The sequence below is a fragment of the Mytilus edulis genome, chromosome 2, assembly GCF_963676685.1.
Source record: "Mytilus edulis chromosome 2, xbMytEdul2.2, whole genome shotgun sequence".
Taxonomy (NCBI): domain Eukaryota; kingdom Metazoa; phylum Mollusca; class Bivalvia; order Mytilida; family Mytilidae; genus Mytilus; species Mytilus edulis.
Window position 1 is genome coordinate 60,644,531 of NC_092345.1, and position 22,194 is coordinate 60,666,724.

Here is a 22,194-nt window from a genome sequence, read left to right on the forward strand (position 1 = left end):
ATACGATATTTGTTTTACTCATTGCTCAAAGTCGTAAGGTAACCCATTAGTGGTTCATCCACGTTAAGTTTGATAGTTGTCTCGTGCAATTATACCACATGTCCTTATTTTATAGTTGCCGATTTAAGGACTGTTTATGTCAGAGGCTTATACAATTAGCAAACATAATAAGAATCGGGTTATCTTGTTGTTGCTTTTCTTTTTCAATAGTAAAAATCAAATGAAGATATGTGGGCTATTTTGGTACATATGAATGATTTTTTGTTCTTTATTTCTTATTTGATTACTTTTCAATGTCAGAATAAGTAAACAAGTATGTGCAATATTTGTGTCGTTGTTTTATAGTGTTTATATTTGTGTTTAATGTTTTAACATTTATTTTAACATATTTATGACTCTAAATGAACTCTTCATAATGTTTGCCGCCTAGTTTACCTACCGCCATTATAATAATCTGGTTTTCTTCATCAGTTAAGATTAAAGGGTTGCAAAAATGTTAGAAGCAATAATATTTTAAGTATCTAGTTATGCTGCATTTTTCTAGTTTTTAGACGATTTTACTATTTAACGTGCTATTTGGATATAAAAAAAAAAAAGAAGATGTTGAATGATTGTCAGTGAGCCAACTCTCTACAAGAGACCAAATGATTCAGAAATTAACAACTATAGGTCACTGTACGGCCCATATCGCATAGTCAGCTATAAAAGGCCTCGAAATCACAACTGTACAACAATTTGAGTCTTTAAATAGTTTTTTCTATCTTAAAAGGATCACAATTTTCGTTTACAGATTTATCAGACGATCCCAGAGGACTGCATATAATACATTATCAACAGTTAACAGCCTTTTCTCCTATATTGTTGTCAATGGTAATAAATGTATCAACATCTATTGGGAATTTACTTAAACATTATAATTTCAAATATTGCAATACACTTTTAGAATTGATCACTTTCGCTAGATTAAGTATTTTATATGAAAAAAAATATATACCATAGTATGTTTTGCGAATATCTGCCAGATTTTATCATATAAAATTACAATTTCTGTATAGTCTATAAAAATATTAATTCAGAACAAATTATCATATAATACCTTATCAAAGTAATTAACTTTTAAGAATTAAATTTCCTTTTTTATTAAATCTGATATCTGAGTGACGTGTTTTTATTGACTTCATCAAAATGAAGGCATTCACAAATATTATCATTGTCATAACTTAAACCAGACTTTTCTTTCGTCGTTTTTATATTATATTTTTCTATTCATCTTTTAATAGGCCGAAGAACATATAAAATGTATCAGCATAATTTTCCACTGCTGCATATAATATAAAGATCTGCAATACAATGGTAACACAAAAATGCCAAATTATTTAATTTATATTAGCACAATACTAAGTGAAATAACTTCAGATCTCTAGTGCAATGACCTAAAGATAGGGAAGTCAGAATAGTATTTAACGTCTGGGATCGTCAAAATTAAAAAGCTTCAAAAGAACAAATAAAAGTGTATAAAATAAACTTTGCCAGGGTTATTTGAAACATGTAATAGATTTGAGTTATTAAAGTAGGGACATGAAATGTTACTCATTATATCCCGGTTTGAAAATCAAAGGCAACATCTTGTAATACGTCCATCTCCTAGTTATTTTTCTGTTTATGTTATGCTTTATATGTTAGCTTTTCGAAGCAAGTTTATTTGTAGATGTATCTAATAACTAATTGGCGGATAAACATGTATTTCGGTTTAATGTAGTAATGTTACTTGTTTTAAAAAGTAAAATCACAAAAATACTGAACTCTGAGGAAAAATCAAAACGGAAAGTCTCTAATCAAATGGCAAAATCAAATCATAAAACACATCAAACGAATGGACAACATTTGTCATATTCCTGACTTGGTACAGGCATTTTCAAATGTAGAAAATTGTGGATTGCTCCGGCTTTTATAGCGCTAAACCTCTCACTTGTACGGAAGTCGCGTCAAATTAAATTTGCCTTTCATTTATAAAAAATTAATGTCTTCATTGTTTCGCCTATTCCTTTTTATTGTGGACATTTGGGTAAAATACACATAATTGAAACTGAAATTATTGTCATTATAGAAGGATATATATACTCTACTAGCTCAGAAAACTGACACGTTCACCATAACGTGTCAGTTGCAATTTGGACTTTGACAGTCAATTTCCAATAGTTCCCAAGAGGGAAGGTTGTACTCGTATGCATATAATAGTATTGATGTTTTCAAAACTTAAAGAAAAGTGCATTTGTTATGCCGTCGTTGCATAATCCTATTTAGTTAGATATACATTGTATGTTTTACTTTGTTTGACATTAGAATGTATGTGAGGGTTTTTTAAGCTCTGTTGTGGAATGGTCTAGTAAATAGTTCTTTATTTCGACAAAAAAAGATTTCGTGGATGGAAGGGAGAACTATAAATCGTCGTATTCAAATTAAGATGGATATTGTTGGGCGTTCAAAAACCTGATTGACCCTACACATTCAATATGCATCTGTCAAGAATTTGTAAGTTCAATGGTTATCTTTGAATGCAGTTTGTCATACTTGTTTGTCGTTTGTTGTTTTTTTCCTAAATTGTTCTGTTGGGTGTTTTTCGTTTAAAATGCTTCACAAGTTGTCTTGTCAGAGACTTTTATATAGCATAATATACTACATGCATGGGTTTTGCTCATTGTTGAAGGCCGCGCGGTATTAAAATTATCGTCATACTTATAATTAATTGGAGTATGACGCGTTTGTAATCTCAATCCATTCCACAACATTCATTCGAAAATGCACGTAACAAATTCATGACCAACACAGACAATTGCATTTAATTCCCACAAATTTCGTTAGAAGTTAATATCTGAATCAAACCAAAATATTGGTATCATTTTCTTTTTTATATTTAGTTAAGTTTATTCTAGAGCTTCTAATTTTTCAGGATTGCAGTAATAGAAGACTGCTTCCGGCCTATACGAAAGCTACTGAACAAATGATTTTCCGTTATAGAATACATTCGATCGTTGCCTCTAGTTAGTTTTTGTCTTTGGTTCCCCCCGTTTTTCCGTCTTAGTTGCTTAAACCTATTAATGTATCCAAGTCTATTCGCATGTCTGTTGTCGAAAAGTGTGACTTAGCATCAAATCATTAGAAATACTCTAAAATATTTATAAATATCATAACTAATTATTTTTTCAATTATCTGCGTTCCGCATACTAACTGTTCGTTTAATAAAATGAATATAAAACTCGTTTCTCATTATCTTTGATAAGACCGGGATCATAAAAATATAGGAACACACAAAAAAAAAAAACAATAAACCTTTAAACAGATTTACTGCTTTCAATAATAACACGTTTGTCATTAAGCAATTAGCAAATATAATAAAAGTTTTCAGAATTTGTTTGTCTCAATCATAAATTTCATTTGTAAGTCTCAGAACAACGGCAGTAAACTATCTTTTCTATATATCAGACTATTAATCAATGGAATTATTTTGGCATTGGTAGATGTCTTATAGTTGCAAACTATAAAAACAGCTATACTTTTATTTGTATTTACATTGTACCCTCATTTCTGACGGCTTTGAACACTGATTCTACAATAAAAACTTATATATAGATACTAGACAGAGAATCTCACTTCATTTATCAAGTTCATGAACATGTACTGTAGTCGCAAAGCTAAACAATTAATCACTTTGACCAACTTATACAAAATAATCTCATTTAGTCTCATATTGTAATAAGAAAGTCAGATTTCAAATTGACCTCCTTTTGGACCTGCAGCGTTACAATTACAGATTAGTGTCTAAATCTTTTTCATTTCAACCTTAGTTAGTGGTGTAAGGTATTTATTAGTTAGTTTGTCACAAAATATCAGGCCCGATTTTATCAATAAGAAGTTAAAGAACATAATATTAATGAAACTCAAATATATCTGAATTTAAATAGTTTGTCATATTTGTTCAACTGATCTTCCTTTAAACGGTTTGAAAATGCATTAGTGCAAAATAAAAATATGCAGAAATGTGTCGAATTAAGCATCATTATGGTATTTGATCAACAAGTACTGTTGCAAGTGACTATGCACTCGGTTTACCAATAAGTTATCTGAGATACAATTTTCATAAAGTCCTTTTACAATGCACGGTTTGTTCAAATGGTTTGGATGAGGTTCCGCGATGCGCGTAAAAAGGAAATATTCGTTTTGGCAAATGACTTAACCACAGAAGAGAGGTAAAAATTAGGCATACAAGCATAAAAAAAATCATAAATATTGAAAAGAAAACCGAATAACACGAAAAACTATGTGGACTACTTTTGGTAGTAAAATAATTTCTTTGATTATTTTATTGAAATAACTTATTTAACACACGTTAAAAATACGATGTAAAATTAGATACGATTTATTAAATTGTATTCATATTCAATAGAGTGATAATTACACCTTAAATAAATTACTGGTTTTCTATTGAATTATTCTGTCATAAAAATATGAATTATGAGTAGATGAATTTAACGTACTGTATTGCAAGGTAGCCCATTGACAAGAAAGTTTAAATCTATATATAAAACAAAACACCGTACTATTTTTACTTTAAGAGGAATTTATTCATATTTAATTTGTATTGACATATTCTTTTGATCAGATTGAAAGTATACCGTGCCATTTTATGCACCGAAGAATACAAAAAATCTAAAAATTTACATTAAGCATTACAGAATACTCCAACGGTCAACAGCTTCTATAGCACTTGGGAGACGCCGAATTCGCTCTATATAACTTAATTGATGTATTCAATGAGTTATACCTTTTACCGTGACTCGATCCTCAGATTTTCAAAAAAAAAATCCAAAATAAACAATAAGAAGGGGCATTAAAAAAAACGCCTTTAGGCCTAAAATATTGAAGATTTTCGAAATGCAAGTGATTGGATAGCGCACGTTATTTAAAATGTTCTTTTCATTTACTTTGGTTCGAAATCATTATAACATCAAGACATAAGTTTATCCATTTCTACCTATCATGTCTGTTTGTTTTGTTCACACGTCGTTGTCAATATAATGGAATTTGATGCGACTGTCATATAAGTGAGCGGTTTAACTAGCTTTAAAACTAGGTTTAGTCCACCATTTCCTACACAAGAAAATGACTGTACCAAGTCAGGAATATTACAGTTGTTATCCATTCGTTTGACGTTTTTGAGCTTTTGAGTTTGCCATTTGAAAAGGGACTTTCCATTTTGGATTTTCCTTTGAGGATTTTGTGATTTTACTTTTTACATATGATTTCTCGTCTTTATTCCTACTATTCTATATGACAGTTTTGATCGAATTGTCATTCGTTTGTTCCGGTCGTGTTTATTTTGTTAGTGATCAGATGTATGAAAATATTGTTCTGGTATGTTTTGATTTTGACAAGATCAATAGCAATAACTCGAATATCCTTTAACCTATCTATATATATATTCCTGGTAATCTCGTTAAGCGTTCGTGTCTACTCGAGAATCTCGTTATGCAAATCATTAATAAAAGAGACAGAAAACGATTAACTTATAAACTTTTTCAGACAACTGTTAGAATTGAACAAAAGTCGCTATTTAGATTCCCAGAGGAAGTACAGAAAATGATTTAAGGAAAATGTCACCCATTACTTCCAATAAAATAGTCTGTCGTCTTCACTTAGATGTCGTCTTTAACAACAGATGCAATATCAGTCACAATTTATAAGTTACAAACATGGAAGGTACATAATGCCTAGTAGATTAGATATGAATTTAGAAATTACTAAAAATTGGTACATTTATATATAAAAAAAGAGGGATTGGAGCTCATATATATACTTTGTGTGTTGTATTCTTGTTTTTTTTTAACAAGAACCTTAACTGAAACTGCTACATATTTACATCTTTAATCATTTTGTTGAAGAGGCTATAATTTTAACAGATCGTATAGATTAGTCAAACAAATACTAGTGACCTATAGTTGTTAATATCTGTGTCATTTTGGTCTCTTGTGGACAGTTGTCTCATTGGCAATCATACCACATCTTCTTTTTATAGTATGCAGAATTCCGACTGTGAATACGTGAATTTTCCCATGGAAAAATAATAGTTTAAGAATCAATAAACATTATATTTAAATTGCTAATTTATGCTAAAAAAAATCAGTTTATTTTGCCAGTTTAAAATCAGAGACATATATACACATGTATATGTGTATATATGTCTCTGTTAAAATGTTAAAGTTTATTAACAGAAATCAATAGAATTAATTCATACCTTTGATATCAAACTCATTGACAATAATTGTTAAAATGTTCGATACTAATTCCGAAATATCGTATAGCACCAATTGTACAATGGTTCATATTAAGCAATCTAAATTCTAGCACATCAAAAGTCAACACTGAAATCAATTAACTTGTACTTACCTATAAACAGAAAACTTTGAAGAATCCAAAAAACTGTCAACATGTCTTTATTTTCTTAACCATTATGAAACAGCAGCTTGTCATACATGTCCAGTCCATTTTTTCAAATTTTTAAATGTTTTAGAAACTCAGATATCGATTTAAGAAGTATGTTGATTAATTACTATAATAACTAACTGAACGTGTAAGGATGTATTTGATAACATGTAAGTTATTACGCTAGTGTCGATCTAAATCGTTGTACATATCGTTATCATTTCCAATACATCAGCAATTTTCTTTGAACTAACTATCATCACCTGTAAATGCTTATAGTATTCCAATTTCGAGTCGACTAAAATACTGAGTTATGATTTACAGTCAAATAGATAAACTAGAAAATAACCGAAAGTAAATTAAACTTTAAATGTCTAACTTATCAAATATTCCATTAACAAAGAATTTGAATGAAGTTAAATGATTAACAAATGAAGTAAGGTTAAATCGAGTCCTTTTATATCTGTGAAAAATAATTATGCCAATAAATGGTACTATAAAATCTCTACATTTAACTCATATATCTTAGCATACTTAATACCGCAATTAAAAAACTGCATGGTAGTCAGATTATACATTTACTTAAATTATGACTAAGGTTCTCATTAGAATAATAAACGTATTATAGATACCAGGATTCAAAATGTGTACACCGACGTACGTTACATCTACAAAAGACTCACCAGTGACGCTCGAATCAAAAAGTTTAAAACACTCAAATATAGTACGAAGCATGTATAACCCTAACGGTTTTGCCAAATACAGCTGACGTCAAAGTAATCTCGGACTAACACTGAATACTTTGCTATGCTATTTCATATCAAGAGTCAAATCACACTTTTTGAAATTTGCTGGGGTTTTTTTATTTGGGGGGAGGGGAGGTAAAAACATATTGCAATCTGTCGATACCTGTATCTTGGCATTGCACAAGATCATTTTTTTTCTCTGACTGTTTTTGACGTCTTAACATTAAATCCATTGGATGTTGGATGTGTATTGATCATGATTTTTTATTAGTTGTTATTTGCTTTCAGCTAACTGTCAGTAACTGCGGGTACTCTCAGATCTGTATTTAGAGTCTTTTTGTTATTGGGATGTAAAGGTACCCGGCAACGGCCACTCTGTTTTTGTTAGATGTATTTCTATTTGTAATTTGTATCCATCTTAGAAGTTATCTTAATAAGCCTTTTTCAAGTGATTTTTAAAGTTCGTTACACCACTGTCCCAGTTTAGGAGAGGGTTTGAATTCCGCTAACATGTTTAACCCTGCCACATTCTGTATGAATGTGCTTGTCCCAAGTCAGGAGCCTGTAATTCTGTGGCTGTCGTTTGTTACTGTTTAACATATTTGTTTTTCGTTCAGTTACACATTTCGATTTTCGAGGGGCATAACCCCCATAAAAAAGTTTTAATTTGTCATAGAAATTGCTGATATAAAATCTTAGATATCAATAAGATAGCTCATAACGTCTCTTTTTGAAAGAAAGGGACATAATCAGGAAAACTTTACATCAATCAGTTAACCATTAAAATGAAGTAAAAGTCAGATGAAACCTGACAGACATATAGACATGTAACCTAAGAATTCCATTCACCAAATATACAAGTAGATGACCTTTTGCTTAAAGTATTCAACAGGAGGAGATTACAACTGAGAATAAAACTTGACCCATGTAAATTAGGTCATGTACAGTTGATACTTACTTACCAGACTGACATTGCAATCATTCCATACATCAAATATAGTTGACCTATTGCTTATAGTATTGGATAAACAGACCAAAACACAAAAAAAGCTTAACATTGACCAATTAACTGTGAAAATAGGTTTAAGGTCAGATGAGACCAGCCAGTTGGACATGTTCACATTAAAATCATTCCTCGCATCATAAAGTAGCCCTATTGCATACAGTATAAAAGGACTTAATTAAAAACCTTTAACCTTTCATTACTGATCCATGAAATGAGGTCAAAGTTCGAGAGTCCCTGTCTGATGCACATTAAGACCTTGCAAGGAACTAATATACCACTATAGACATCCTATTATTCATAATCATGCAAGTGAAAAGTTCACATGACAAAAAAACATCTTTTTTTCCAAGCAGCCGCTGAACTATGAAAATGAGGTAAAGAATAAAGAACATATAAAAGAAGGAAACTTTGTAACATAAAGTATCTGTATACAAGGTGTGAAGCCTCCTGATCTTCTAACCTCTGAAAATATAAAGCTTTATACAAATATTACACTGTTGTCAGAATGTAATCCCTGTCTAGCATTCTGCAATGAAATCTTGACAAAAATGTCAATTCTATAGTTTCTCTATAGGACAGTGTCTAGTTTTTTTTCTATATCTGGTGCGAATAATGGCTCTTATACCTCCTCTATGAATTACAAGAAGCAAAGCAGGTGTGACAGCCAAGATAATGCGATGTTACAAAACATGTGTACTTTAAAGTAATAAACTGTTATCACAGAGATATGTCTCGCCTTTTTGTAATTTTGATTATGCAAATGTTGAAATCAAAATAGCAATACTTTAACATCTTACACAATTTATGAAAATATTCAAAGTCAATGAACCATGACTGAGTTACATGGCTAAACAATCTCCATGTAAATGAGATGTGCCAATGCTTACAACTGCATACCATTTACCATCATGACCATTGACTTATAATAAGTCGTTCCCAAATCTAAATACAAACATTAAGTGGTAAACTATAGAAAAGTTTCAGTCAATAAGAGGGGTTGGGGCTATATAATCTCCATGGAAACGATACTTGCAAATGCCAATAAATTTGCATACCAAATATCATTGACTTAACATTAGCAGTTCATCTTAAACTGATCTAATCACAAACTGATACATGTAAACTAAGATAAGTTTCAAAGTCATTAGACTGTGACTGAGGGGTGAGGCCAAATATTCTTCATGGAAATGAGATGTGCCAATGCTTATACAACTGAATACCAATTAACATTGGCCTACCACTAATGGTTCCCCTTGAATTGACCTAATCACAAACTAATACATGATAACTCAGAAAAATTATCAAAGTCAATAGACCATGACTAAGGGGGCAGAGCCAAATTATCTTCATGGAAATGAGATATGCCAATGCTTACACAACTACATACCAAATATCATTGACCTAACACTTGTAGTTCTCATAAACTGACCTAATCACAAACTAATATATGTAAAATAAGCAAAATTTTGAAGTCAATAGACCATGACTGAGGGGGCAGGGCCAAATAATCTCCATGGAAATGAGATGTGCCAATGCTTATACAACTGCATACCAAATATGATTGACCTACCGCTTGTGGTTCACCATAAACTAGACCTAATCACATTGTTGAGGCCGCCGTTGACGACGCCGGAAACAGCATACCTATGACTCTGTCAAGGCGAGACAAAAATAGTGGATCCACAAAGATTTTCATATTTCTTCTATATTGCTATTAAAAACCTTTAAAATGCAATTATTAAAATAATAAATGTAGGTATAAGAGCTCTCTTAGTGCTATTTTAAGTATAATTTGCATTTCCATGTGAGAATAAATCATTTAAAAATGTTTGAATGGCCCTGATTTTTCAAATCATCTAATACATTGATAGCAACCCTTAAGTATAAATGTAATGAAAATCTCATAAGGAGCAAACTGATAATAGTGCTCACAAGATTGGACTGACATCCAGTATGCATGTACTGGTAGATTCCTCTTTTATCTGGAGAACCCCTAGATAGCTACTAGGGTACACTGGAATCAGTGTACACTCCCTATTGAGGTTAATAAGTATCTGCAACAATATTTACAAAAACAATTTCCACCCCAACACCAAGGAAGTGCTAGGAGACCGAGAAGTTTGATAAATGGTGGAGAAAGCCTAAATACTCAGAGAGAACCACTTGGACACTTGGCAGGAACTAACAAACCAAAGAGATATCTATAGGTTGATCTCCAGGTTAAAGTAGTAGACAACTTTGACAAACGAGGCCCACAAAGCACCTATTCTAGTTTAAACTCTGGTCAGGGTACCATAGAAGTGTTTGGGAGGGTGAAAATCACTCTTGTGAAGTACTGAAATTTCCTGTGCCCCCTGTTAGACTAGAAGCCAGGACCTTCATCACTGTAGCCAGTGGTTTTAACCACTAGACTACAAACCAACACAATATGATATTTCTTTGTTTCGGTCGTATAAAAAATAAGAATGGCATTATATAATTTTATTGTTTCAAACAAACTTTTGAAATAACATAACATTACTTAAAGTAATCAACATATGATCAACAAAATTTTCAACATAGCACATTGAATCATATAATTCCCTTTTGTTGAACAGAACAAAATTATACAAATCTGTAAATATATACGTGCAAGCAATTGATTTCATAAAATAATTTTAGCTACATTCATATTGCATGCTTAAATCATTAGTTATAATTACATTTTCTTTTAATAATTTTAGCCATAATATCATCATCACGTTTGAATGGTCTTGAATCATAGAAGAGAATTTGCATACTATTTATATATCAAGTCTTATTGATCAAACATATCAATTTCACAAAAATCAATTAACTCATTACTGAAATAGATGATTTAAATGGTAACACCATAAGATACTGTAACATATACCAATATTATCCATATCTTATTAGAAGTATAAAGCTAATAATATTGTGCTAATTATTCCTTTAAAATACCATGGGCGGATCCAGGGGGGGGCCCTGGGGGGCCAGGCCCCCCCCCTTTCGTGGGAAAAATTTGGTTGATTATATAGGGAATCACTGAAGCATGACTGGAGCGGGCCCCCCCTTTAGGTCAGTCAGCGGGCCCCCCTTAGGCAAAGTTCTGGATCCGCCACTGAATACATAGGGGTTAACCATACATTCTCTCAAGTTAAACAAAATTTTACAAGGCTTAGAAACAAGAATGGCAGGCTTGACAAGCACTTCTATCCTGCTTTGTCCCAAGACAAATAAATTTTATATTCCAGACAATGTATGGTTAATATTCATTTATACCGCAATTGATGAATAAATGAAAGCAAAAAATGAAAACCTACATTCCTTCATGTCATCGATATAAATATATTCTTTTGAAACAAATTATGTTGAAACAGTCAGTAGAATTTGACTGAGCAAATGCATGGTCACCATATAACATTTTGTGAAAATGAAATAAATTGTTGTGAAAATGCATACGCCAAACCAAGCACTTTCAACAAGGGTATAAAAGTTGAATTATATTTTGTTTCTTACTTTCAATTTAATTTTCTTATTTCAAATAATTCAGGTAATTCACAAAACATTATCATATTAGACAGAAACTTAAAATATACTGTTAAACAGCATTCTTTTCTAAAAATCATCAATTCATTTTTGTTTCCTTTTGCAGATATATTTTGAGGTTCATAGAGATAATACAAGTATTAAAGTAAATCTGTTGGAAAAAATAGAAAGCATATACCAAGAACAATCCATTACTATAATTTTATGCTTACTCTACTATTTTGGGCAATGACCTCTTCTAATTTGGTATGTATCTCTAATTTTCTCAAAGAAGTTTTACCAAATGTTTTCAAATTTTGAGTGAGTTTAAAAGTCTAAAAGGAATTATATTTTTCTGGTTAATGTTAGTCAGTTCTATAACTTCAATACCTTAATTTATTTTTTGATTTAATATTTTTTTTTATATACTACAAGTAATCATTATAAAATCATTTCCATAATGAAACAAAATACGTCAACAAATATTTCTTGGTTATAGATATACATAATTCATCAATTTGATGAAAAATCAAAATAGTCTATTTCTGGTTTGTGTTTTTTGACATCTGTTTTAGCCTCCCATCTTGATGGTGGTTTGATATCTGATAAAACATCAGTACTTTGTCTTGCTGCTTTCGCACTTTGCCTGTAAAAATTGATAAGATATTAATATGACAATACACAACAATGGCTCAAGCCAGTTTAACAGTATTTAGAACAATCAAAAACAAACCAGGGAGCTTACTTTTATCATTTACAGTTATCTTAAAAGGGTATAATATATCATAATAAAAGCAATTTAATGTACTGTAGGCTTCAATTTAATTAAATAAGTAAAATTGTGATGTAATTTATGAAGCAATCAGGAGTATTCTATTTTATATAAAAATGAATGGACATTTAGGGAGGCTGTGAAAATAGTTATTTATGTATTATGACTTTGGTTTTTGTGTCTGTTATTTGATAGTCTCTTGTAATTTCTTTTCTGTCACCTTACATGGACACATTATTCTGACTTTGAGCAGACCAGTTTTTGCTCTTACTCCTAATGATGTTGTGTGCAGCAGAAGGAGCAAATACCAATTCTAAAATCTTTGATATGAACCTATGACCTCTTGCATTTGAGGTAAGTACCAAACCAGTAGACCACAGATGAGATCATATGATGACTTCTTGATATCAGTACTAATTAAATCGTCATTTCATCGGGCTTTCTCAATGACATATATTAAACACACTTCTCTAAATATTCAAAATCAGCCTATTATCTTCCATAAATGTACTTACTTTAGGGCAGCCTCTGAATGTACATGAGGTATAGGTAATGGTGCCTTAGGATGTAGTTCTCTTTGTACATAAGATGTTAAAGTCACTGAAGGAAGCCAACATTTATCCCTACAAAAAAAAGAAAAGAAAAATTAGTTTTCTTTGGATCACCAGACAAATTCTAAGACTACAACTTAACATTGATTATTTGAAAATTCTTGAAAAAAATGTTTGAGTTTGCACAATGGTAAGACAACTATATTGCGTGCATTGTCATGCTAAGCATACCCACCAATACCAATGTATGGTTTAAGATAACAGAAACTTGGTGTCTAACAGATTTGAAAATCACACACACCTTTCAAATCATCATTGTTTAGCTACTGACCAAATATGAAGTCATTCTGTTACATAGGATTTGAAAAATATGTGAAGAAACTTTTACAGTTCATTAAATATATTTAAAAAATTGAATGTTCTGCAAACAGGAAGTGGCTATCTGAAAGATCCAAAGAGTGCTCCCAATTTACAATTTATCAATAGAATTACAGAGAAAAGTGTCAGAAAAATATTTCTTGGACTAACAGACAGCCAAACAGACAAGGTTTTAAAATACAGCCCCAATTTAGGAGTAGGGGTAAAATATGGGAAATCAAGCAGTAGAATGTGATACTTGTTCCACATTAAAAACCACATCATATAATTTATATTATTTACCTATAAGCAGTAGCCACAACATTTTTCTTTGGTTCATAATCATAACTCTGTGTCTCACATCCATAGCATTCTGCAAGCTCATGTATCGCTCGTCTTTGATCACGGTTTCCAGGTGAGAAGGAGTTGGATCTATGTGCATGTTTCGACTAAAAAAAAGCAAGATTATATATAATCTTTAAATTTCCAACCACACAGCCTGTGCTTAGATAATGAAATAATGAAATAGTAATCCACTTTCCATAATCTTCTAATCATTTTTCAGTTTTAAATATTCAGAAAAAAATTATAAATTTCATTTTTTGTTTTTATATTTATTAATTCATTTATAAATGTTATAGACTAAATTCTTCATGAGAATTGTTTCCAACATCTTGACATTTGTACCTTAAGTTATAGGTTAATGCTGTAAAAATTCAATTGTATAATTATTCATAACAAAAAAAAAAATGTTTTTATTTAATCTTTTATCCTTGAGGTAAAAATTTATAATTCTGCATTTTTAAAAGTATCAAACCTGGTCATTCAACTTTATTTTTGCATTTTTTTTTAGGAAAGAAAATATTATCACAACTTCAAAACAAAACTGTAAAAAAAAACCAATTCTTTAAACTAAAGTTCATGTCCAAATCTTGTGAAGAAGAAAATATTGTAATTTGAAAGTGGACAAAAATGTGCGATTCAGAAAAATCAGCATACAAGTTTATGTAATGATATCAGAATGTGACTTTAATGATTTGACTTCTGTTTCTGGGCACCATTCTGAATTTTTATCCCTCTATATTAATAAATCTTTGAACGTGATTATGGCAAATGGAACAATGTTGATGGAATGCAATGGACACATTTTATCTAACTTCCATTTTAATATTTACCTGTTTAGCACTTTTTACTAATTCACTTAATGCCTTTTCAATTGAAGAAACAAAGTGAGGATTTTGCCTGGAATATAAAAATAAATATAAATAGAGTTATAACTAAAGTCTATACCGAACAAATCTGATAACAAATTCTTAACTAGAGACAAATTCAGAACAGTGTTTGATCTTTCAATGAAACATATTTGTGGGGTTACTAATAACAAAGTGTTAATAGTTAATATCTTTTTATCTCAATATCAAATTCCACAAAACAAGTACCGAATACAAATAATGATGTAAAACCCTTATGGATACATACTATATCTTATCTGATTATTATTTGTTTTCCATATAATTAAATTAAGGTCATGGATTTATTGACTTCATTTTAGAAAGATAACATTTCTTACTTTGCATAATCCTTTAAGAAGTCTGTATATGTAGGATTACCAAGTTTGGCAGCGATGTCAGGATTTCTGATTTCTAGAGCCAACGCCATTCTACGATTTCTCTCCATTACTGCACATTCAGCATCACATTCTAACCTTAAAATATATATATATATATATATAGTTATATCTATATATCAACAATCAATTACTAGGAAACCTTTATATGTAAATACATTTTTTATTAAAAGTATTAGTAATAAAAAAAATGTTGAGAGGATTTATTTCTTGAAATACAGTAGGCTGAATGGAGATAAGGTATATAGCCTTAATTATTTTATTTTTTTTTAACAAATTGTGCATGCCTTAGTGATGCAGATTATCTTATAATATTACAAAATCACTCAGACCAATTTTAAAGAATAAAAACCTACATAAAATAGCGCCATAATTATATTGTACTGTTGTTTGTCTGTTTGTCTTTTTCTTCTGTAGCCATGACGTTGTCAGTTTATTTTTTATCTATGAGTTTGAATGTCCCTCTGGTATCTTTTGCCCCTCTTTAATATTTAAATGATTAAACAATGTCATTTAAACAATGTCATTTCTACAATATGAGGAAGACTTAAGAGAACTTGGAAGATGTTACAGCTACATCATCTTTCATTTACATTTAGCTTTCCCTCATCTTCACCTATTACTTACTGTCGTTTCAGTTTTTTCTTTCCCAGTTGTGATATATCTACTGGTTGTCCTGAATGCAGGGAACCAGCTAAACTCTGCACAGTTAATCTGGAAATTATAACGAAAGCATAAAATTACACATATTTGCATTCATAATTAGAGCTTAATGTTATAAAATTATAGACATAAGTTTAGAGGTGATGCACCTGCTTCCAGATAACATTATAAAAGGGACATAACTCAAAAACATTTAAGTTGATGCCACCCAAATTTGCACTTGATCTATGTTTTGTGGTTATAAGCATTGTGTATAAGTTTCATAACATTTGGTTGGGGCAAACTAAAGTTATAGTATATTAGTTTTAGGATGTACAGACAGACAAGGGTAACACTTTATACCCCTCTACTTGTAATAATACAACAAACAATAACTAAGTTAAATACTTCTGATGAACTTACTTTTGGCAAAATACATAAATGTTAAGGTAGGTAAAAAAAAAACATGTAATAAATCTAGGATTTGTAATGGGTAAAATTCAGTTCAAAGTTATAGTTTGTATATCTTTGCAACAGAATATCTAGTTCAACCATGACCCTGTCCCAGTACTTGTTAATGAGCAATCACTTAATACAAATTAGCCTTCTTGTTGTCTGTCCTATTTGGTTTTTTTTATAAAATAAATAAATGTCAATAAATTTGACAAAGAAATAATACAAACTTTTGATATTCAGCTGTATCATGAGCAGCTCCAGATAAACAAGGCACTTTAGCTTCTTTATTTCCACATTTACACATCAGTAAAACCTACAATCATAGAAGATATACTGTAAAGTCGTAAATTATTGCAATGTTTTTATTATTGCCAAAAATGTAATAGGATTGAAGTCGCAATAATTTGAAATTGAATTTTGGATTTTTTTTTTAATAAATGAAGCAGGATTTTATTCAGTATAACAAAAAATATAATCATATTTTGGTCTAAAATGACAAAATCGCATAGATTTCTAAATTTATAGAATATGCACATTGTCATTATATGTCAATGCATAATTTGAAGTGTTGCACAGCGGCTATTAAAATTTAAATGATTCAGTGATTTTTCTTAATCTTTCAGCAGTAACTATCATTTTAATTAATATTACTTAAATATAATAATGACTTACTTCAGCTTTACAAGCAGTTTGTGGACAAGGTGATCCAAAATGACAGGGAACTCCACAAATATGGTTACAGTCTTTCCTTTTTATCCTACAGGGCTGGATACAACTATCTCCTTCCTTCTGACAATCATCCTATGGACAAAAGTCAACAAATTATATAAATTTAAATGTGGGTTAACATCAATGGAAGAGTAACAAAACAACAATACATTATTCAATAGGCTTCAGATTGAAACCATGAAGCCTGCTTATAAAAATGAATGGCAATCAAACTATATGACAATGTTGAAAATACTGATTTATTTGTTGATTGTTTATGTTTAACACAACGTTCAGAACTCTTGGCCAAATCATGGCAGCAAGAATTCATTGGTTGAGAAAGCTGTAGTACCCAGAAATAAATCAAAATTACTATCAGTAGCAAAACTGACAATAAAGTCAATTAAGGGCATACAATATAGTTTTGATCCCATAATGAAATTTTGATGAAAATTTGCAAATAAGTTATTTTCTGCCCGATTAAATCAAATATGTAATGAATTTTATACCTTCATATGCTACTTTTTAAGTAAAATGAGGTCGAAATTTCAGATATTTTCTCAAAATTTGGATATGTGGACGTTTTTTTCTTTCAAACAGAAATGCATAACTTTTTTGTTTTAAAAGATAAACACAAGCTGTATTTGTAATTTCTGTTTTATATAACTATCCAATAAATTTATGAATTGTTTAGTTTAGAAATGACTCAAATTTATCAAATGTTCATAAATGAAGAAAAAAAAGTCACTTTTTGCTGTTTATTTATCAAATTTGAAGAAAAAAAATGCATTATTGACTTTTTCATGAAAATTGGTACAAATAATCTTCATACGTAATCAAACCGAATGTCATTTTGAAAAAGAGGGGTCCATGATCTTGTTTTCAAGTGAAATCAGTTTGATTGATAAAAATCAGTCGGAAAATGCATCTTTTCCTGATGTGTCACAGTTTGACGTAGCAAAAATAACTTTTACGTTAGCAACTTCATTACCTCCCCTTTAACTGTATCATATGCCCATAAAATTGTAAAATAATAGTAATGAAACATATTCAATTGATTGAGTACTGCTTGATTAATGTAATTTTTTCAGTGGCAATATCTTATTGAAGTACATGTAATATGTCCAGGGTCACAATAATAATGACATATAATGATAAGACTGAACACATCCCACAGTTATTGTCACATATCTACTAAGTCCATACATAGTAATAATCTGATAAATACACAAGTAAAGTTATAATTCCTCAAAATTAATAGACCTTTATTTGCATCTCTATGCTAATCTGAGATATGGTTAATATGGTTATCTCATGTTGAAAAGAACCAATAGGGAAATATTTTTATATATGTCTGTATATTTTTATATAAAAACCAGGTGCTCCGCAGGGCGCAGCTTTATACGACCGCAGAGGTCGAACCCTGAACAGTTGGGGCAAGTATGGACAAAACATTCAAGCATGATACAGCTCTGAATTTGGATTGTGATCAAATTTTTGACATTACATGGGTTTTTTTTACACAAAACAAATGCCAAGATTTTACAAATCAATTAAAGATTTCTTCTTCAAACTTTTTAAATCTAAAATTAAATAGTTGACACAGCATAGGTTTCTGACACAGAATGAATGTGGTCTAATGAACTTAAAAGGTTTTTTTGCCTTTGAGCAAATCACTATGCTGTTGAATATTAATCCTCTCAAAAAAATGTTTGAAGAAATTTTCTTTTTATTTATGAAATCTGAAATGAGAAAAATTTAACCCCCCCCCCCCCCCTTTTTTTTCACATCCCCGTTTCCCTTTTTCAAAACTGATATCAATTCAAATTTCAAATGGAGTTTGCAACAATAACTACTCATTTAAATACATCATAAAATATTAAGATGTAAAAAAACTGCTTGTTATCACTGAATGGTAAAGATTATTTAAATTTATCAGTTGGTAGTAAAAAGTGTATATACATTGTATTTGTATATAACAAAGATTTAAGTTGATTCTGGACAAAGAAAGATAACTCCAATTAAAAAAAATTCTTGCTATTGCACAATATTGTGCAATAGGATATTTCTTGCTTACTATTCTGGACAAAGAAAGATAACTCTAATTAAAAAAAAAATTGCTATTTCACAATATTGTGCAATTAGATATTTCTTGCCATTGCACAATACTGTGCAATTGAAAAGACTTGCTATTGCACAATACTTAATATAATAATTTTAGATCCTGATTTGGACCAACTTGAAAACTGGGCCCATAATCAAAAATCCAAGTACATGTTTAGATTCAGCATATCAAAGAGGCCCAAGAATTCAATTTTTGTTAAAATCAAACTTAGTTTAATTTTGGACCCTTTGGACTTTAATGTAGAATTTGAAATTTGAAAACAGGACCAAAAATGAAGAATCTACATACACAGTTAGATTTGGCATATCAAAGAACCCCAAGGATTCAATTTTTGATGAAATCAAACAAAGTTTAATTTTGGACCCTTTGGACCTTAATGTACACCAATTTGAAAACGGGACCAAAAGTTGAGAATCTACATATACAGTTAGATTCGGCATATCAAAGAACCCCAATTATTCAATTTTGATGAAAGTTTAATTTTGGACCCTTTGGGCCCCTTTTTCCTAAATTGTTGGGACCAAAACTCCCAAAATTAATACCAACCTTCCTTTTATGGTCATAAGCCTTGTGTTTAAATTTCATAGATTTGTATTTACTTATACTAACATTATAGTGCGAAAACCAAGAAAAATGCTTATTTGGGTCCCTTTTTGGCCCCTAATTCCTAAACTGTTGGGTCCTAAACTCCCAAAATCAATACCAACCTTCCTTTTGTGGTCATAAACATTGTGTTTAAATTTCATAGATTTCTATTTACTTAACCTAAGGTTATTGTGCAAAAACCAAGAAAAATGCTTATTTGGGCCCTTTATTGGCCCCTTATTCCTAAACTATTGAAACCAAAACTCCCAAAATCAATCCCAATCTTTCTTTTGTGGTCATAAACCTTGTGTCAAAATTTCATAGATTTCTATTAACTTAAACTAAAGTTATGGTGCGAAAACCAAGAAAATGCTTATTTGGGCCCTTTTTGGCCCCTTATTCCTAAAATGTTGGGACCAAAACTCCCAAAATCAATACCAACCTTCCTTTTATGGTCATAAACCTTGTGTTAAAATTTCATAGATTTCTATTCACTTTTACTAAAGTTAGAGTGCAAAAACTAAAAGTATTCGGACGCCGGACGACGACGACGACGACGACGACGACGACGCCAACGTGATAGCAATATACGACGAAAATTTTTTCAAAATTTGCGGTCGTATAAAAATTCCAGGCATGCAACCAAAGCTGCAACTACCATCATTTAAATATAACTTACAGCATGACAAGTTTTCATACATTTGTGTTGTTGGCATGGTAACACCTTGTTGCATGGTAAACCACATGATACATTAGTTTGATGACAAGGAATGTTCTTTCTCAGCTGAAAATGACAAATATATTGTAATTTAATTGAGAGAATTAAAATAAGATCTGACTATCATATTATTTCACTTGCAGCATACATGATCTGCCAATGTTAGGACGTTAAGTGATATGTTTTTTAAAACATCTTTCTTAATTTAATCTAATTTAAAATTTGGTACATTCTATTAGCTATTATTTGTATGTTTCTCTGTCATATATGTTCTCCCATCTATTTGTATTGTAGTCCTGTCATGTAATGTTGTCATTTTAATGCTATATTTAACATTGCCATAAAAGCGGGAGGTTTGGAATGCCACAAAACCAGGTTCAACCCACCATTTTTTTCTTAAAATGTCCTGTACCAAGTCAGGAATATGGCCATTGTTATATTTTACTTCGTTTCTGTGTGTGTGTACCATTTTAATGTTGTGTTTCTGTTGTGTAGTAGTTCTCCATCTTATATTTGATGTGTTTCCCTCAGTTTTAGTTGTAATCTGGATTTGTTTTTTTCTCAATCGATTTATGAATTTCAAACATCGGTATACTACTGTTGCCTTTATTTACATTATCTGTGGTATAACTGGTAAAGATTATTCATGAAGTTTATGATAATTCTGATGCTTCATTATTTTTTGTGGGGTACAAAATTTCAATTTCTATAATTTTTATGGTTAAAAGTTATCACTGTTATAAGTTATAGGACAGTGCAATTTTTTTTTTATAGATTTGTATGCAGAATTTTGGAAAAAAAATAATTTAAACAAATGTCCATCAAATACAATTTTACCTCATACCCAAAATGTGTACCCCTTGAACATATTAAAATGAATCCCCAGTATGTACTGATTACTAATTATACTAACCTCATGATTACCCATACACCTCTTCTCAGTTAACACAGTACATGGTGGACAGTTCTCGTCACTGTGACAGTAATGATATACTGAAAGTTAATAACACGATTCAAAGGATTGAGTCTTTGCAAGTTGTTGCTTCTTTAAATAAACTCATATTTTTTTCCTTCGTATATATGACAACACACATGTGGGGAAAAATTAAAAGCATTTACAAATAAATATGTAAAGCCATATGAAAGCGACAATTGACATTCAATAATAACTTGACAATACAGTGAAATTTACAAATATCAAAAGAGAGTTCACCATAACTTTTCCTGATATCAGGTTTGGTTGAAATATAATTTTTGTATAATACATATTATTCTAGAAAGAAAATGTTCAAAATTCTACATGTCAAGTTTGATCAAAATCAGATTGGTTAATTAAAATATACCAATATGATGTGACTATCAATTCTCCACAGGGCCGATATAGAGTGAGATTAAAGATATTAATTTAACTAGCTCCTAATAGTGTAACTGTACTCTTTTCAGTGAATATATTTTCATATATTTTGCAGAAGATATATTCTTGTAAAATTAAATAAAGTTGAATACAATCACATGTACATTTACTTGATATGTTATCAATAGTAAACTCTAAATCCATTAAAGAAAAATCTGTGAATAAAAAAAAAAACCAATAAAAGATCAAAGATAATATATGTTGTGATGTTATGCTATTGTTTCAGAAAAAGGGAGAAGGTTTGGATCCATTAAAATGTTTAATCCCGCTGCAAATGTTTGCACCTACTGTGGATTCATTTTTATTCGTGGTATACCAATTTTCGTGGGTTTCGTGGGTCACAGCAAACCAGGAATTTAAGAATTCAACGAAGAATAATTCCGAGAAATGTGTATGGAGTCGGATGTTTATTTCCGGTTATGTTAGGCAGTTCTAGTATAGTGTTGACTAGCGATAAACATTGTAACATAACACATGT

At 30.6% G+C, this 22,194-nt stretch overlaps 1 protein-coding gene across 1 annotated transcript in view; it reads right to left on the reverse strand.

Moving 5' to 3' along the window:
• Positions 1 to 11,677: 11,677 nt before the first annotated feature.
• LOC139512589 (transcriptional repressor NF-X1-like) overlaps positions 11,678 to 22,194 on the reverse strand; it is a 32,105-nt gene continuing 21,588 nt past the window's right edge. Inside the window, exons 13-22 of the mRNA XM_071300312.1 lie at positions 21,216 to 21,295; positions 20,264 to 20,368; positions 16,839 to 16,967; positions 16,394 to 16,479; positions 15,696 to 15,782; positions 15,012 to 15,146; positions 14,617 to 14,683; positions 13,745 to 13,890; positions 13,049 to 13,156; positions 11,678 to 12,407 (exon numbers count right to left, since the gene is read on the reverse strand). Coding sequence (XP_071156413.1) covers positions 12,275 to 12,407; positions 13,049 to 13,156; positions 13,745 to 13,890; positions 14,617 to 14,683; positions 15,012 to 15,146; positions 15,696 to 15,782; positions 16,394 to 16,479; positions 16,839 to 16,967; positions 20,264 to 20,368; positions 21,216 to 21,295 — 1,076 coding nt within the window. The 3' untranslated portion in view covers positions 11,678 to 12,274. The remainder of the gene's footprint in view (positions 12,408 to 13,048; positions 13,157 to 13,744; positions 13,891 to 14,616; positions 14,684 to 15,011; positions 15,147 to 15,695; positions 15,783 to 16,393; positions 16,480 to 16,838; positions 16,968 to 20,263; positions 20,369 to 21,215; positions 21,296 to 22,194) is intronic.